This window comes from Pelodiscus sinensis, chromosome 3, assembly GCF_049634645.1.
Source record: "Pelodiscus sinensis isolate JC-2024 chromosome 3, ASM4963464v1, whole genome shotgun sequence".
In the NCBI taxonomy this organism is placed as follows: Eukaryota; Metazoa; Chordata; order Testudines; family Trionychidae; genus Pelodiscus; species Pelodiscus sinensis.
This window is the reverse complement of record NC_134713.1, coordinates 117,648,306-117,666,109: the sequence shown is the minus strand read 5'-3', so window position 1 is coordinate 117,666,109 and position 17,804 is coordinate 117,648,306. Positions and strand designations below refer to the sequence as shown.

Sequence of the window (17,804 nt, the reverse complement as noted above, 5' to 3'; positions counted from 1 at the left end):
AGAAGAGAGAACTGTGAGTACCTTGCACTATATACTGAAACTAGCAAACAGGGAGAGGGAGTAAATAGTAACTGAAACTTATATTGAATCTAGTAATAGAGGGAGGTTTTATATTAAATGCTTGTTAAACTCATGAAGACCTCATTTAAGTTTGGGATAGTGTAGTAGAAATGTGTGTGTTCCCCAAGGAACAATGTATTTGCTTTGGTTTGAAACAATTGTAACAGGATTTTTTTGAGAGAGAGAGAGATGGGAGAACAGCTAAGAGTTTGCAAAACAGCTCTCTGAATGCTACTAATATTTTAATACTAAATTTCGTAGCTAATACCTTTTAATCAAATATAGAATTGGACCTTTTATTCACTGGACTGCTGCAGATCGCCCTCCATCCGCAAACGCAAGTAAATGCCCCAGCACAGGGGACTCAACTGTCAAGAATAAGGAACAGTAGACCAGGTTGTGGATTTTATTCTGCTAGTTGTCTGGGGAAAACAGATTCCTTACAGTGGAATAGTTTTTCTCTGTGCAAGAGCAAATGTAAACGCAGATCTCTTTAATAAGCAGGTCGGTGGTTTCGTTCACTGAATTTCTAATGTTGGTATAATCTTCCTGATGACAGTGTTTACCGTTAGCTAACACATTTTCACTACGACTTGTATGCAAAAATGATAGAATCCCTTTGAAAGAGGATGCTAAAATGACGGGGGGAACATTTCACGAACGGCTTAGCTTAAACTAGTTGTTTGATACTTTCTTCAGTAGAAACTATCAAACATCTGGACTTCGTAGTTTATCAACCATGAACCTAATTAGAGAGAGTACATTTTTTTCACGGGAAAGTGGGCAATCATTGAGCTATTAAATGCGAAGCGGGCATTATTAGTCTAAGGAGACGTTCTCCTTATACCCTGTTGTAATACTTCGCGTGGTGGTATTTTGTCTCGTTTTTTTTAAAATACTTGTTCATATCTAACTGGAACTGCAATGACCCCCTCTACTTTTTGAGAGCGAAGGGCAGAAAGGGCATATTTAAAACTCCCCATATCGTTTCTTTTGTACTCCGTGCTGAAAAAAGGACGTGAGAACGAAATTAGGACTGTGAAGCCTTATTGTGCAACTCCTCCACGCGCCTCTTGTTAAACCTCATCTGAGGACATGCTTGAAGAACTGCTTCCATCCCAGCCCCCCATTATTAGGGATTGTTTTGTTTGACACGCTGATCAACTGAAGTTTATTTTCCAAACACCCCACTTTGCTATCTGGCTTTTGTTTTTGGCGCCTAAACTGTGCGGTGTTGGTAAATCCATGTATTGCTAAATTAGCGGGGCTGGAAAGCCACCGGAGGCTTTGCCTTGGGGTCTCGGATTCGTGATACATCACCTGAAGTAGAGGTTGGCTTTGCCTTGTTTGTGGCGGCTGCGTTCTGTTTGTTTTAGGAAGGCTCCGTGTTCTTTTAATTCGTTTTAGCAACCGGATTTTTACATGCCCCCAAACTGAACTTCAAACTTTTACATACGCCACTCTTCAAAGCGCATCTTCCAGCAGAATCTGTGAAGTTACTTACATGTAGATCTGGAATAACTCCAGCGCATGTCATGCAGTTACTTCAGATTTGCACAACGCCAGCTGTGAGATGAGGATTGCTTAGGGCGAGGAAGAGAGGGAGTTTTACCATGGGGTTCAAACCTGTGATCTTTTTTTTTTTTTGGCTGCGTGAGTGTAATAGAAATAAATGAAGGGGGTTGTTATGCAGACAATTTAGTCCCTCTGCTTATAATGTTAAAAAACCGAGAGGAGGATGCGGTGCTGTTTAGCTGAGATTGGACTCTGCTATCAAGCGGTCCTCTACTCCTATCCCAGCTACTGCCTCGCATCTGCTCGCTTCAGCCTCTCTGATCTCTGAGGCTGGAAACATCTGGGTCCCGGAACCTTATGGGAAGGATTTTTTTCCTCCTCTCGCTCTTGGGCAAAAAGCAAAGAGAGTATTCCCCGCCGCTGGCCAGTGTGCTGTAGCTTCTGCGCGCAGGGCTGGGCGGGCGCTTGGGAAGCGCTAGCTCCGCCCGTGGGCGTTGCCTGGCGGCGGGGGCTGGCGCTGGAGGGAGCACTGCAGTGCTGGGAGCCGCCTCCCCTACACACACGGAACTATTATAGTGCGGGGATGAAGCTCCGGCTTATTTGAATCGCGAGGCGAGAGCATGACGGCGAGGGGACAGTAAGGGGGACCCTGAGCGGAGCCCGGCCGCCTTCCGCCGCGGCCCCTCCGACCTCCAGGGGGGAGAAAAATGTGAAGCTAGTTGCAGGGAGGGCGAAGCTTTTAACGAAGGGGGGGAAGAGGATCTGCTGGGGGTAGGGGCAGCCGCCCCGCCCTCTGCCTCTTGTCTTGGCCTCTCCCCTTGGCTCTTGTGTCTCTGGCAGCCGGGAAGTGCCGGCCGGCTGGCGGGAGGGAGGGCAGATGTCCAGCCCCGAGAGGCTGCCCTCAGCCCGCCCCCAGACCCCCCTGCCCGCAGCATCAGGGGAAAAGCCCGGCTCCGGCACAGCCCGCTCCTATGGCCAGAGCAGCGGAGGGGCTGCTCCTGCTCCTCCTCCGGGAAGCGGCTCGCCTGCCGCTGCCTGCAGCTCCCCCCCGCTCCCAAGCAGCAGCTGCCGCCGCCGTCGCACCGCCGGGACCGCCGCCTCCTCGGGCATCGTCCCCAGAGCCGCCGCCGCCGCCGCTGCTCCCCCGGCCCCCGCCTTTCCTGCTCCCCTTCGGTTCTTGCCGCCGCCTGCCCCCTCGCTCCCCCCCTTTTCCTCCCCCTCCTCCCCGAGCGCGAGTCTCCAAGGAAGGGGGGGAGGCGGCGAGGCGGCGGCAGGAGGAGGAGAGGTTGGAGGAGGAGAAGCAGGAGCAGCAGCAGCTCCCTTGAGCGTCCATCCCGGCAGCAGGAGCAGGAGCAGGAGCAGGCTGTTCTTCTCTTCCTCCATCCAGGGCTTGCTGCTCCCCTCGCCCGCCGCCGGCCGCCGGCAGCCCCCGCCGCGGCTCCTGCTCTCCCCAGCCGCTTCTCGCCTCTGCTCCTACAATTTCCTGGGGGCGGCAGGCGCCCGCGGCGACAGGATCCGAGGAGACGGCCCCGGCAGGAGCAGGACCCCGCGGCAGCGGCAGAGAGGCGCCTTCTTCTCCTTCTCCTCGCCCCTGCTGCTGAGGCCAGCCATGGAAGATGGACCTTCGTCTGCCAGCTGCTTTCGGAGGTTCACGGACTGTTTCCTGGGCACAAGTAGGTGGCGGAGCGCAGGGGCTGGCGGAGGAGGGAGGCAGGGCAGGGTGCCCGGACGGGGAGGGATGGGTGGGGGAGGCCTCCCCTGCTGTGCAGGGGGTGCCTGGCGGAGGGGGTGGCGGCCGGAGGGAGTGTTATGACGGGGTGTTGTGTCTCTGGCCGGCGTTACTTTGCAGCCCGTTGGGTTTGTGGGGGTGGGTTAGTGTTGGGGGCATGTGTATTTGGCCTTTGCTGCTCACGGGGGCGGAACGGAGACTCCCTCCCCCCCATTCGGGCTCAGGAGGACTTGCCTACAGTAGCATCATGTTTTCGGCTGGCGCTGGTGGGGGCGGGAAAGCAGCAGAAAGTGTTGAAGAAGGACTAGGTAGGGGGAAGAAGAGCCATCCCCCCCCCCCCCATGTCCCGGGCCGAAGTGCCAAGCAGCGCCGTGCTGCTCTGCACCCCGTGCCCTGTACTCCTGGCGCGGGCTCTTAGCGCCGCCGGGGTAGTAGCGGCCACGGCAGAGCCATGTGCTCTCTGCAGCTGCGAGGGCCGGGCCGGAGCGTGGCACGAGGCGGGAGCCCAGGCGTGTGGAAACTCACAAGGTCTCGCCTGGATCCGCTCCCCCGCCAGGCTGAGCACACGCAGGTGCTGCTCACCCCGAGCGGGGAAGTGTGAGCAGCACGTCGGCCGCCCATCAGCCAGAGTCTGGGGGCGGGCTCCTCCGGTGTCCGGCCCGAGACTGCCGCCCCTGCCCCAGATCCCGGCGGCCGGGCTTGCCTCGGTGCTGGCGGGGAGAGGGGCACCATGTGGCGGGAGGTAGCACGTGGCGGGCAGCCTAGGCGGGCAGGCCGCCGCGAGTGTTTGGGGGCAGTCGAGCGGAGGACGGCCGGGAGCGGAGCACATGGCGCGGGGGGAGCAGTAGCCGGAGCCCAGTAGCTCTGAAAGGGGAGCGAGGTTTCGCATTGCAGGAACCGCTCCGCGCCCAGCTCGGCTCTGGGCTCTCCTCCCGCCGCCTCTGGTTGCCAGCAAGCGCCTTCGCAGAAGGCTGTGGCGGTGGGAGTCGCTCACTGAAAGCGCCCTGGCCACGGGGCACTTGTCAGACTGGGAGTAGAGGGGTGTCTGGACTTAGGACGAGGAAGGGTGGAAGGGCTGTATTCCGGCTCCTCTCGCTGCTGTGTTCAACGGCCGCATGAGCTAGCCTGTCCCTGTCACCTTGTCCCTGCCCAGGTGACAGGCTGGGATTGGGCTCCTCTGCAGGTCTGGACCTGGGGGTGATGCTGCACCCCCTGACTTGAAGTGGGGTCCAGTAAGTGCAGGGTTTGCAGACTGATTAAGTGGCTCTCAGCACCACTCACCACCCCATACAAATTGTTCCAGTGCCCTTGAAATTCATTTCATCCCACAGCAAATATTTGTGGAACTGCATTGAACTTTCTCCGTTTTACTTGGAACTTGAGTTGCATCCCCCACTAACATATTGTAAGTTTACTAGTGTGAAAATGCTCTGGGGCTGATTCTGACATCAAGTTGCTGCATTTAAAAAAATCACAGTTAGTTTTTAGGAGGTAGTTATTACCATAGAGATCTGTTGACTAGAAGGATGTTGAATCATAATCATTTTAATGTTCCAAGTTCAGTTTTTATTAGCTGATTTTAAGTGTATGTAAAAGCTATTTGACATACCCATTTTAGAAGCATCCTAAAAACTGCAGAGATGCCAGCTAAAATCACACACATTGCTTGATAACTCATTATTGATTTTAGTGTAATTACCATAGTGAATATTTGTTGCTTTGTGATATGATAGAGGTAGAAAATAACTCTCTTGTACTTTTCTTGGCACTATTTCCACATTGTCAAAATACCATACAATTGAATTTATAGATAGCTATTTATGTATGTTCACCGGCATCGTGCTACCACATTACAGTGTATAGCTAATTCTGGAAGTGCTTGTAGATGTAGGGGAAAAAACCTCAAAAACAGCCCAACCCCGTAAGGTTTCTTGCTGACTTTTTTTTCTTGTTCCTTCTTTGAGAGAGATGGTAAAAGGCTATTCATACTTACAGTACAAGTCAATTATTTTAAAATAAATCGTCTGAGAACAAAAGACTAAACCAGAGAATTTCTGCCAGTCAGTCAGTTCTTTGGCACTTTATCAAGAAAAGGATTTGCAGAAATATTATGTAAAATATTTTGAAAACCTGAGTCTAGTTACTAGAGAAGCTCTTAATAAGTAAATATGGAAGGAAGGAAGGAAGTCAAAACAAAACATTAGCATCTAGACAGCTTTAGCAGGGCTAGTGCAAATGACAGAACTATGTTGTTTGGAAAATGCACTTGTCAGTCCACTTTGGAATACTGCGTACAGTATGGTAATAGTACCATAAGAGGGATATTTATGAAGAAGGTAAAGTAGTGTAGGGTAAGGTCCAGAGGATAATGAATCTGATGAATTATGTACATCACAAAGTTTATTATTTTATATCCCAAACACTCTCTCTGTGTGTGTAAATAAAATCTTTGAAATTGCAAAATATAATGACTAAAGACAGTTTACACAAGGAAAGGTTATGGGAACTGGGGTGGATTTCTTAGAAAAGAGACACTGAGGTGACCTAATTGCAGTTGTCAGCATTGTGAAGCAGATGAGGATGCTGGGGATTTATTCCCTCACCATTCTCCCACGCCAACCAGGCTGATAGTGGCATTCAAAATATTAGCTAAAACTGATGATTTTTTATTTCAGGTCCTGCCGTATCAGTTCATGCCACTGATGCATAAACATGCCAAATATTGGTTTTGCACTGGCCTAAAGTGGGTCAGGTAAATTTATTTTATCATTATATTGTGTTTTTCTAAGTTTTGAAAACATATTTAAGACTATTTGGGATATAAAATAATAAACTTTGGGATATAATAAATCCATAAAACTTGATTTTGTGTCCCACTCTCCAGTGGAATTCCATAGTAGTTGTGGTATTGCAAGTTGCCACCTGTTCCAGTTTTTTGTAGCATGTTCTTAATTTGCAAGTGTTCATCTTCTGCAAGAACACACAACTTTTCACATGTATCCTGCAGGGAACTACTCTCATGAAGAAAATTACTTTTTATGCCTAAGCATTTGCAGATTGGAGACCTGTACTGGTAGGAACACTATTGCAGGGGTGGGGAATAAGTGGTTCATGGGCCGCCAGACACTTTATTTACCTATATGTTTGTAGATACGGTCGCTTGGTTGTAGCGAATCATCATTCCTAGTCAATGGGAGCTGTGGGAAGCAGTGTCCCAGTCCATGCTGCTTCCCACGGCAGCTACTGGCCAGGAATGGCGATCTGCAGCTAATGGGAGCTGCAAGTGGCCATACTTGCAGACACGCAGGTAAATAAAGTGTCTGGCAGCCCACCAGGAGTTAACCCTGGTGAACTGAGTCCAACCTGTGGTCTGTTTATTGACCACCACTACATTTTTATGACACTGACGTTTTGGGCTTCATGTTTGCAACCTCATGTCTCAGTAATACTTTGTTGTGATGCCATGATGAGTTTATCCTGAATTTAAATGTGGTAGAAATAAAGCATCGCTATGAAGCAGTCATCCAAGAAGGGCTGATGTAGTAGGATATAGAAGGGTGGGGAAAAGTGAGATTTTAGCTAAAATAGTATGTTGAATGCTCCTGTTAATCTGGCTAATGGCAAAGTCAAATTGGGATCAAGCTGTTTTATCTCTGGTTTACGTATCATCCCTTGTCATCAAGATTCCTAGGACAAATGTTTACCTTCAGCAGTGATTCAGATGTGTAACTACGAGCGGAACTTGGGTTTACAATTGAATATTCCTTTAAAATTCCATTGATTCAATAGCTAGCATAGGCTTCGACTTCCATTATCACAAATGTCCTAGTTCTGCATTGTTTAGAGAAATAGAAATTTCACAAATAATCTAAACAATTGTTTGTGATTTGGGTATTATTCAAAGTCCATAATAGGAGTGTTCTGTTATAGGCATGGTTCAAACACACAGGAACATCCATGGCCTTGCTGTGAAGAGCTTACAGTCTTTTTAAAAAGAAATAAGTGAATATATCAGTAGGAGGGAATGGGGCAGTGAAGACTTGGGTAGTGATAAAAAGGTCATGAAGTTACAGGTTATCTGTTGAACAACTACTTCATGAGATTTATTTTACAAATACATCAGCTGTTCCCCAGTATCATTGATAGACTGATTTCTTGTTGGCATGATGGCAGAAGTAGGTCTGAAGGTAGATCAGCTAGGGAGCACATTTCGTGTGGAAAAGGCATTCTGAAACAAAGTAGGAGAAGCATACAAATGGACAATGAGATCATAGCATTTGAGGGACAGGGAGATCATACCATTAAGCCACTGGGACCTACCCCACTTGCCTACCTTCACCTGATGCCATCTCCAGTGCTGGGGAAGCTGGTAATAGCTGCCCATCTGCTCCAGGGGTCGTGGGGGGTGGAGTGTGGGGAGGAGCATGAGTGGGTCTTGAACCAACAGTCTTTTTAATTGGCCACTTTTCAGAGTTGGACAGGTTTTTTTTGTATTGCTTTAAAGCTTTATTATTGTAATGAATTGTTCCCTCAATCATGCACACCTCCCTCCTACCTTCGATAGCGGTACCAGGCATTTGAGCCACTGTCATTTAATCTGATCTGGTGGAAATTAGTGTTAGGACTAGTGTGTGTATATATACAAATGTATTGTGTTTACATAACTTTCAAACCTAAGCCAGTAAGTCACTTATCTCTTTTAAAACTCAGTAAATATTTGCTCTTACCAACTTTTTAATTTTCTATACAGACCAAAACTTCCCCTTATTCAGCTTTATATTCTCATTCTTTAGTTTAATACCAGTAAAATATACACAGAAGACTCCTGCGAATTTTGAAATTGTTTTAATTTACTGTATAAAATATGCTCATCAGATGTTATCTGAATGCATGTTTATAATTTAAAAACAGAACACAACTTTCTGACAAGCGTCTGATTTGAATATATCCAAAATTATACTAGATTTCTGTTCAATAAAGGTTGAACCTCTCTGGTCTGGTACCTGACCAGTCCCAAACCAGAGAATTTGCTGGGCCACAGGAGGTCAGCATTGTCTAGCAGCATTACTAACATTTCCACTGCTTATAGGGCTTTTAGAAGACATTTAGGGGTAAATTAGAGCTAAATAACCGCTCAGAGTACTTAAGATCCAGGTCTGGTAGCTGTAAATAAACTTTATGGCACTTCAGGAAACTTGGTCACTCCCATGATAAATGGATATCCAGCTAACTAACATCATGCCAGACCAGAGAGTGCTGGAATAGAGAGTTTAACCTGTATTTGCTTAGTTAATGAGTTAAATGAATAACTCTGTTTAATAAATAGTCTTTGTTCCCTTTAATGTATATAGTTTAAAAAAAATACAAAATGGCATGTTTTCCTTAGCACAGAATTTATGCTTTTTGTACTTTTAAAGATTTTTTTTGTCACTGTGTTCTCCATTTTACACAGGAAAATGTTAAACAACAAAATAACTCAATTTTCACCTGTGGGGAATGCTCTTTACAAAACTATATTCAACCTTTCAATCCTTATCCTCAAACGAGAGCTTCACGACACCTTCAAATGGCCAACCTGGGAGCTTAAATTCATAACTTTGATACTAAAACCCATGGACTGAGTAGAGACCCTGGATTTATGGCTTGTTACAATAATCTATAACTTGCTTACCCTTACCAGCGTTTCCCCACTCCTTTTCCTCATATGCATAGTGGGGTGTTGCTAGTCACCTTAAATTATTCCTAAAATATGTGTTAGCTACTTATGCTAAACAGTCTGTTCCACCTTGTATTTATCTGTGATACTCTGTACCTTTCCCAGAGCTAATGAAGGGCTCTGTGTAAACTCAAAAATTTCTCATTAACTGAAGTTGGTCGAGTAAAAGATATAACCTTACCTATCTTGTCTTTCTGATATCCTGGGATCAAGGTGACTATAACAACATTACACGCAATGTTTTTTTTAATTCTCCTTTAAACTGAACTGCCTTTATTTTCTTTGACTCAATTTGGACTTTTTCATTACTTCTGCTGGCAGTTTAAATTGTAAATAACTATTATACCCTATTATATCTGCTACTATTACCAATGCTTTCAGAAACACTGGTATTCAGAAATGCAAGAAATTCATATTCATTTCCATTTTCCTTAGAAATTCAGAAATATTTACAGTTGGTAAATGAAAACATTGTTGGAAAAGGAAAATATGTTCACATTTCTAATAAATGTGTTCTCATTTTTGCTTTGCTTTACATTGATTTTAACTTGAGAAAAGCAGTTGATGGCCTTGCCTTCAGATTGCATCTCATCAGTAAATAAATACCAAGTTAAATAAACATCACACTACACTGGAAAGTTTCAGATGGATGCTTAGTACAGCAATAATATTCTGCCGTATTATGACATTTCAAGACTGCAGAAAGGGCCATTAACTTTTTTTAATTTTGTAAGGTTGCCACAATCAGTGCTCAATCTTACGTTTAGTTGTGTAGGCACATGTTCAAGTGTATCTTATACAAATGGGGTACCTTGTACTGGAAACTTGATTTGTGCACCAGCGTACAATAATTATACACTTACATAGCACTTTCCATCCTGAAGCATTTTACAAATTAAGTCTAGGATTGTTTCATCTACTGCTGAAATGCAGCTACTTCTGGAAGCAACATATCAGGGTAAGATGTAAAGGACCTGTATTTAATTGAACCTGCAAAGGGAATTTAGGTAGACATGGAATTTGGACAGGACAGTGGGTGAATGTCTTCAGGATTTTTAGTGACCACCAGTGGTAAAAAGGCCACTGTTTTTACCTCAATCTGTGCTAGTGTTCTTGTTTAATCCTGACACAGACTAATCACAAACATCTCTTTCTGCACCTGCAAAGATTTGTGTGGCTACACGTGGCATTTAAGCAGAATCAAGCCTTAACTCTTCTGATCTGTTCCATCTAATGGCAAACTTTTACCGTCTAATTCAGATAAACTGAGGAAACAAAGTTTTCATCCTGGAAGATTTCTTTTTAATGTAGCTATTTCTGTTCGTTGTCACAATAGTCATTTAAATGTAACAAAATGGCATAATTCCAAGTTTTGTTTGTTCTTGATTACTTTTTTTGTCCTTAGGTGAAGAACACCTTAATTAGGCTGGCCCCATGGTCCATTGTGATCTGTTAGTCAGGGAACATCATTCAGAAAGAATTGCTGTTGCACAGTCTCACAAGTGATTTGGGCATATATTGCGACCAGTTACACTATGATGTGAAAAACTCTAGTCTTCATGTGTTTTTTTGTTTGTTTGTTTGTTTGTTTTTATATAAAGGCCTGCCCAGGGAGAATGCTCTCTGATGATCTGCCTTCCCTACTCCCTGCTTCCCAGAGATGCACAGGCAAATCACAGCTGCTGCAGCCACTGCTGTGTCTGTCGCCTCAAGGTTCTGACAGAATTGTTTTGGGGGCAAAGATACCATTTTCTTCAGGGGATGAGGGAGAAAGAAAGCTCAGGATGGCGCTGCTCACTCCTCCCTTGTCAAATATTAGTCTGCTCATCTATGCTCCTCTCTTCTGCTTGCTCCTACAGGCTACGACTACACTGCCTTTTTTCCCAGAAGAAGAAATGCAAATCGCGCTCACATTTGCATATCTTCTTCTGATTCTTTTTTGTGGAAGAGGTTTTGCTGCTATTTGGCCCCGTCTAGATAAGGCCAAATGTCGGAAAAACTCCTCTTTTGCAAGACCCCTTGCTCCTCATACATCGAGGTTTACAGGGTCTTGTGAAAGAGGATTTTTTCCCCGACATTTAAATAGCGGCAAAACCTCTTCTGCAAAAAGAATCGGAAGAAGATATGCAAATGTGAGCTCGATTTGCATATCTTCTTCCGGAAAAAAGCAGCAGTGTAACCATAGCCTCAGAGTCGCGCTCAGGAAGGGGCAGAAGAGCTGTTAGAGCTAAAATGTCTGGACCCTATCTTTGCCTCCCCTTCTCTCTCTGTCTTGGTAGGAGGTAGAAAACAGTAGGGGTGTGTGTGTGTTTGTGTGTGTGTGTGTGTGTGTGTGTGTGTGTGTTCTCTAATTTGTGGACCCCTACACATTTTCAACTAGAGGTGCAACCCCTTTTGGAAATCTTAGTTTGTGGCTCCCGAGGGTTTATGTACCACAGATTGAGACACATTAGTGTGCAACATCCATAGGTGCAGGAGGAAAGGGGCAGTTATGTGACAGGGTGGGCAGAATTCCTTCCATGACACCAGAAGCACATTAAACACTTCTCTCTAATTTTATGCAAATGATCTTTCATTGGGAGTAATCAGAGAGTTCAAAACATTGGCAGAGCAAATCTCATGATTTGATCTTTTCAAATCTCCATGATTTTTTTTTTAGGGTCTGACTCATGATATTTTGAATTTTTGGCATTGACAGTACTGAAGAACATCAATGAAACACGGGATCTCCCGTTATGGGAATGGTATGGAGGAAAGCAGTGTTGTGTACATCAGGGGTCTCCAACCTTTTTGAGCACGAGATCACTTTTTGAATTTAAGTGCAATCCAAGATCTACCTCAAATATAAATGCCCTCGCCCCACCTCCTTCCTGCCCCTTTTCCAAGGCCCCGCCTCCCCCTGCGCACTCCCTCCTCCCTCTTTTTCCCATCCTCACTCACTTTCAGCAGGCTGGGGCAGTGAGTTGGGCTGCAGGCTCTGGTCTTGAATTAAGGGATCTGGAGTGTGAGGGGGCTCTTAGCTGCTCTTGGGGCAGGCAGAAGGGTGCCAGAGTGCTCGGGGCTAGGGCAGAAGTTTGGGGTTCACGACTGGGGTAGGATGTGGGCTCCAGCTGGACACTGCGTACCTCAGGTGGCTCCAGGGTGGTGGTGCGGGGGGGCTAAGGCAGGCTCACACCTGCCCTGGACAACTCTCTAAAGCAGCCAGCAAACTCCTTCCCAAATCCTGTTGTGCTCCATCTCTGCTCAGTGGAGATAGGATACAGCAGTGGTCCCCAACCTTTAGAGGCTGTCGGGTGCCCGGGGGTGGGGCCGCGCGTCCTGGGGCACACCAGGGGCGGGGATGCCCTTGCACCCAGCACCGGCATGTGCCCCGGGGCTGGGGCCGCCCGAGCGCCTTGTGTCGTGGGCCCGGGGCCGGCGCTGCCGCCCGAGCCGCGCGCCCGCGTGTGCCCCGGGGCTGGGGCCGCCCGAGCGCCACGCACTAGGCGCTGGCGCCTCCAGTGCGCCGCGCGCCAGGGGCAGGGCTGGCCCAGGTTGTCAGCGGGCGCACACAAATGCCCCGGCGGGTGCCATGGCGCCCGCGGGCACCGCGTTGAGGACCACTGGGATACAGGGTGGGAGCAGAGGCACCCTGACATCAGCACCCTCCTCACCCTCATCTGCCCTGCACAGAAAGCAGGGGCTCCCAGGGGGAGGGGCAGCTCCAAGGCAAAGGGCAGGAGATGCACAGCAGTGCGGGGGGAAGGAGGGGCGGAGGGAGGTAGCTGAAGTGCTGGTACCTGATAATAGCATCTTGGCCAAACCAAGTCAGGATCACCTGTTGGATGCTCCAAGATTTACCAGTAGATCCCGATCTACTGGTTGGTGACTACTGGTGTACATGTAGGTATTTAGATGGTGGCTATTTCCTAACATTCATGCTTATACGTATTAACAGCATATTCTTGCCAAGAATTAACAAAGACTGTAAGGGAGGCTCATTGTCTTCTCACCTACCTTATGAATATCAAACCCATTATTAAAAAATGTAAATTAGAAATCAAAATGCTGTATTTTTTTTCCTGAAGAAAAAAGAATGAATGCTCTTAATGCTCACAAGCAATATCATTCACTTTAGGGTAATTTTTAATTGGAGATGGATTTTGCTAATTGATTTATTGTGAAACTCTTGGATCATTGTAAATGGAGGATGAGTTGATTTATACGCTCCTCAACACTAGTGCCCAAACTCATGCCAAAATTTAAAAACCTGAACAGCTTCAAACAGGTACAATTTTTTTTTAAAGCTGACATTTCTTTCTTCTCTAAATTTTTTATCTCCCCTGCACAATGCCTATCTGTATCCCAGGATAAGTAAGATTCAGTCTTGGGCAAGAAACATCTTTTCAGTATATTAAATTGATCTCTCACAGTCCCAAAGGACTAGTAATGGTAGCTTGATACCATTGGGAAGGAGAATCACAGATTCCCAGTGAGGTTTATTAGCATGCCACCCTAACACTAAAAAGTCACAAATTAAATGATTTTGGGATGTTAATCACTGTTAGCCCAGTTTTGGAGCAACCTATATTACTTCAGTGGTTTGTTTTGTCTTAAAGTGGCTTTTCAAAAATAAAATACATTTTAAAAATATCCCATGATGACAACAATAATAATCCTGATCTTGCTTGATGAAGGGAACTTTAGAAGTTGGAGATGGTCAGGCTCTATTAGATCATCAAATCCAGGGATGGGGAATCTACAGTCCGCCCCAGGCTTTCCTGGAACTGGCCCCAGAGGCTCAGGGCTCCCCCTAGCATTGAGGAGCCTGTGCTGGCACTCCAGCCCCCTGCTGCTTCCCTGTGGGGCTGGCGCACACACAGTCTACTAGTGTAGGCCCCACTAGGCTCTGGTGTGGGAGGGGAATGTTTGGAGTGTCTTTCTCCTCAGTCAGTGATGATTTGTTTTGGGGAATTTTGCTTCTCACTTTGCAGCTCCAGGGTCAGTGGCCCCTGATCCAAAAACGGTTCTCCATCCCTGATCTAATGCCTCTTCCTGCTTGGAACCACCTGCTCTTTTAGCATTTAATGCTTTTCTTAAGGGTTTATTGATCTGATTCTTTGTTATTGCTGTGTTATCACAAATCTCTTATTCCATGCAGTTTGTAGTTTAGCTGTACTGGTCTTAGCATAATTTGTTCAGCTGTTAATAATCTCAACATCCTTTCTCACTCTCACCCATCTACTTGCACATAAAAATCCCCAATTGTTGAGTCATGGATATTTAATAATGAAGAGAGTAATCTTGGAACCCATAACTACTGCCCATTAAACAACTTTATCTTTAACCATCTTTCTGACCTGTCTTGAATTAGGCTCATGCAATGACAACTGTTTCCAGCTGAAGACATAAACTAGTATATGTACCCCTTAGGAGTTCAGCTTTAATTTGCTTTAGCCTGTAGGGTAACATTTTATTAGCAGTGAATACAGCCTTTTCCACGCCCTGGATGTTTCAGCAACATTTTTTAGCAACTTGCAGAGATTCTGTTGATTCAGAGACCAAGAAGCTAAACTTGGTCTTTCTTATCTTCAGTGTGATAATCTTGGAACTCATGACTGATACATGTCCTCTTTATTCCACTGTAGTTCCTTCACTATCTAATCTTTGTACCTCAACAGTAGTTCTTCCATGTTGTTTTACTTAATTTACTTCCAAATGTGTGCCTGTATGTCTAAAGATACTGTTCTTTCTTTTACTTTGAGATTTCCTAAAAGCAAAACAGAAACTTCTCACTGACTTTTCTCATGTCAAGCTTTTGGTATATCACCTGTTTGCCCATACAGGTTGAACCTCTCTAGTCTGGCTCCCTTGGACCTGACCAATTCCGATCCAGGTAATTTGCTGAGCAAGGGGAGGTCAGTATTGTCTAACAGCATTACCAACACTTCCTCTGCTTGCTGAGCTCTGCAAGAAGATGATGACAGTTAGGGGTAAATTAGAGATAAATAACAGCACAGAATACTGAGAGCCAGGACTGGTGACTGTAAATAAACTTTATAGGGTAGCGGGAAACTTGGCCACACCTATGGTAAGTGGACATTTAGCTAACTAACTGTGGATGTTGCTGGACTAGAGAGGGGCAACCTGTACTCTCTAGTTTATTATTTCTGGTATTCTTCTTTATTTACAGATCTCTTGTGAACTCCTTATTGCTTTCTTGGAATTTCACTCTGTTTCCTGTGTTTTGTCTTCACCAACTGCTGTCCCCCTGCTTTTATCTGTTGCTCTGCTTAATACTATTTCCTCCTCATCCACACATCATCTTATTTTAGTTGCTGTTTCCTTTCTGACTGCTGGATTCTATAAAGATTTCTTCCCCTCCCCCTTCATACTCCTTACCCTATCCTTATCTACAGGTTTTAATTCCCCCTCTTCTCAACAGCTGTGGTTTTTTCTCTGAACAGTGCACTGGTGTAGTTACGTCAATTCAAGTTCATTTTAGCTATATGTCCTGTTCTCCCACCTCAAGAATTGCAAATCACATACAACAATCTGAAAATCCTTCCTGCATGTTGCATGTTTTTTGTGATTCACTACATTTCCTAATCTGGCACTATTTGTCTTGCCCTAAGTGTGATATCATTAGTATTTTTTTCTTAAAGCGAACTGTTCTCATTAAAAGTGCAGTTTGATGTAACAGAAAGCTGAAGTAATTTGTTCTCATAACTGGCACTGCTTTAGCTAGCATGCACAAGTTTCTTCCCACCAGCCTTCTGATGTGCCTCACTATAAACTTAATGGGATCAATTTCTATACATGCTTGGTCTGCTTTTCACGAATAATATTTTTGAGTCAGATTCCCTTGAGAAAGGATCTATGCTCAAGATCAGCTAATTCATGGAACTTGGTTTTCAGATCTGTCAGTCTGTGATTATGAATATTATCAACTTCAGCGTGGCTTTCAGTTTTGCTGGCTTCCTTCCAGCCACTTCATCTAGGAGGCAAGATACCCTAGGTGACTAAGGGTCATGACTGTACATAATATCATGTACTCTTCTAAGAACCGAAGGCCAAATTCCAGATGTAATGCAGAGTCTGGGAAGAACTAAGTAGGCTGGGAATGTGTACCGGCCTGCAGAAACATCTGTCGTGGTTTGGGAGGGAAAGGAGATTACTGCTTCTCCACCCACCCCTGCAAAACTCTTCAGTGAAAATTGCATGAGGGAAGAATATTAACTATGAGGAATGGGATCTTCCTCTAGTCTTTCTTTCTCCTCATGGATCTGCTCTGTGTAGTGAGGAAAATAGACTATGGGAAGGGAACAACAATCTGTGAGTCACAAAAGCCTCCTGCCAGTTGAGCATTTGCTTAGATTCTGCTTCTGGAGCTTGTCTGCACTGCTTATACTTGGCCTGACTTTCCCTGGAATTGTTTGAGCCAATGAAGAGCTAGCATATGCTGTTGAATGGGCTAATGCAGTCCTTACTTCCACAAAATCATAGATAAGTGTTACACCTTTAAAGCAAGCCCATATGTCATACAGATTGTCAAGTGATGCAGAGTGCTGCGTTGGAAATGACACCAAAGTGGGAGACTGAAGTATTGTGTGACTGTGAGCAAATCATTTGATCTATCTGTTGCCCCATCTGATAATACTTTGTAAAATTCTTTGAAAGCTGTGGATGAAAACTTCTGTATATTAGGGATGTCAGCATGTAGATGACTACACGATTAAGTGATAAGCCCGGTTTTATCGCTTAATCCCGTATCAGGGGAGAGGAAGGGAGGCGGGAGTGCCTGTGGGAAACATTATTCTTATCTGACTTATTTCTTTATACTAAATGTTTGTATCTGTAAACTGGCTCAGTCTATTACCATATTTCTGCTAAGTCACTCTAGGACTTTTATGATAGAAATGTAGCCGTGTTAGTCTGGTGTAGCTGAAACAAAATACAGGACTATGTAGCACTTTAAAGACTAACAAGATGGTTTATTAGATGATGAGCTTTTGTGGGCCAGACCCACTTCCTCAGATCAAATAGTGGAAGAAAATAGTCACAGCCATATATACCAAAGGATACAATTAAAAAAAATGAACACATATGAAAATGTGATTTGTCCTTTTCATATGTGTTCATTTTTTTAAATTGTATCCTTTGGTATATATGGCTGTGACTATTTTCTTCCACTATTTGACCTGAGGAAGTGGGTCTGGCCCACGAAAGCTCATCATCTAATAAACCATCTTGTTAGTCTTTAAAGTGCTACATAGTCCTGTATTTTGTTAGGACTTTTATGTAATTTCTTCAGTGCATTTCATTGTATCTTTTGTTTGTAATATAATGATTTGTGCATATTGTTACCCTCCCTCCCTGTGTAATTTCTCTGTGTATAATACACTTATCCCAGCATACTCAAGGTGTCCCTAATCTGGGAATATCCATGGCATGGAAGAGGAAGCGGCTCTGTGCACTGCTGCTCCTTTCCTACTGAGCTGAAGGAACAGCAGCACACAGAGCCGCTTGACCTGAGGCTTTTCCCTGCTGCTTGGGTATGGGGGCAGTGCCTGGGAGTGGTGGAGAGCACAGAGCCATGTGTGTCCCTGGAAGCAGGGTGGCAGGTAAGCGCCTCGTGCCTAGACCCCACAGCACGCATGCATACTGTTTTGTCTGTATCAGAGACTCTTAACATTTCCAAACAACTGCATGTGTTTCAGGAGTCTGATTTGTCTCGTGTACCCCAAATTTACAACTCACTTAAAACGTACTTGCTTACAAAAATGAGACACAGAAATACAAAAG

At 45.2% G+C, this 17,804-nt stretch overlaps 1 protein-coding gene across 11 annotated transcripts in view; it reads left to right on the top strand.

The window, feature by feature from the left end:
• The window catches only part of PDE10A (phosphodiesterase 10A), a 562,198-nt gene that overhangs the window by 287,854 nt on the left and 256,540 nt on the right, over nt 1-17,804 (top strand). The window contains exons 1-2 of one of the 11 annotated variants that reach the window (XM_075924594.1): nt 1,317-2,212; nt 2,963-3,248. The exons of 9 other annotated variants lie outside the window; for them this stretch is intronic. In XM_075924594.1, coding sequence (XP_075780709.1) covers nt 3,185-3,248 — 64 coding nt within the window. In that variant the 5' untranslated portion in view covers nt 1,317-2,212; nt 2,963-3,184. Of the gene's footprint in view, nt 1-1,304; nt 3,249-17,804 lie in introns of those variants that run through there. One more of the 11 variants, XM_075924593.1, reaches the window with a different exon arrangement.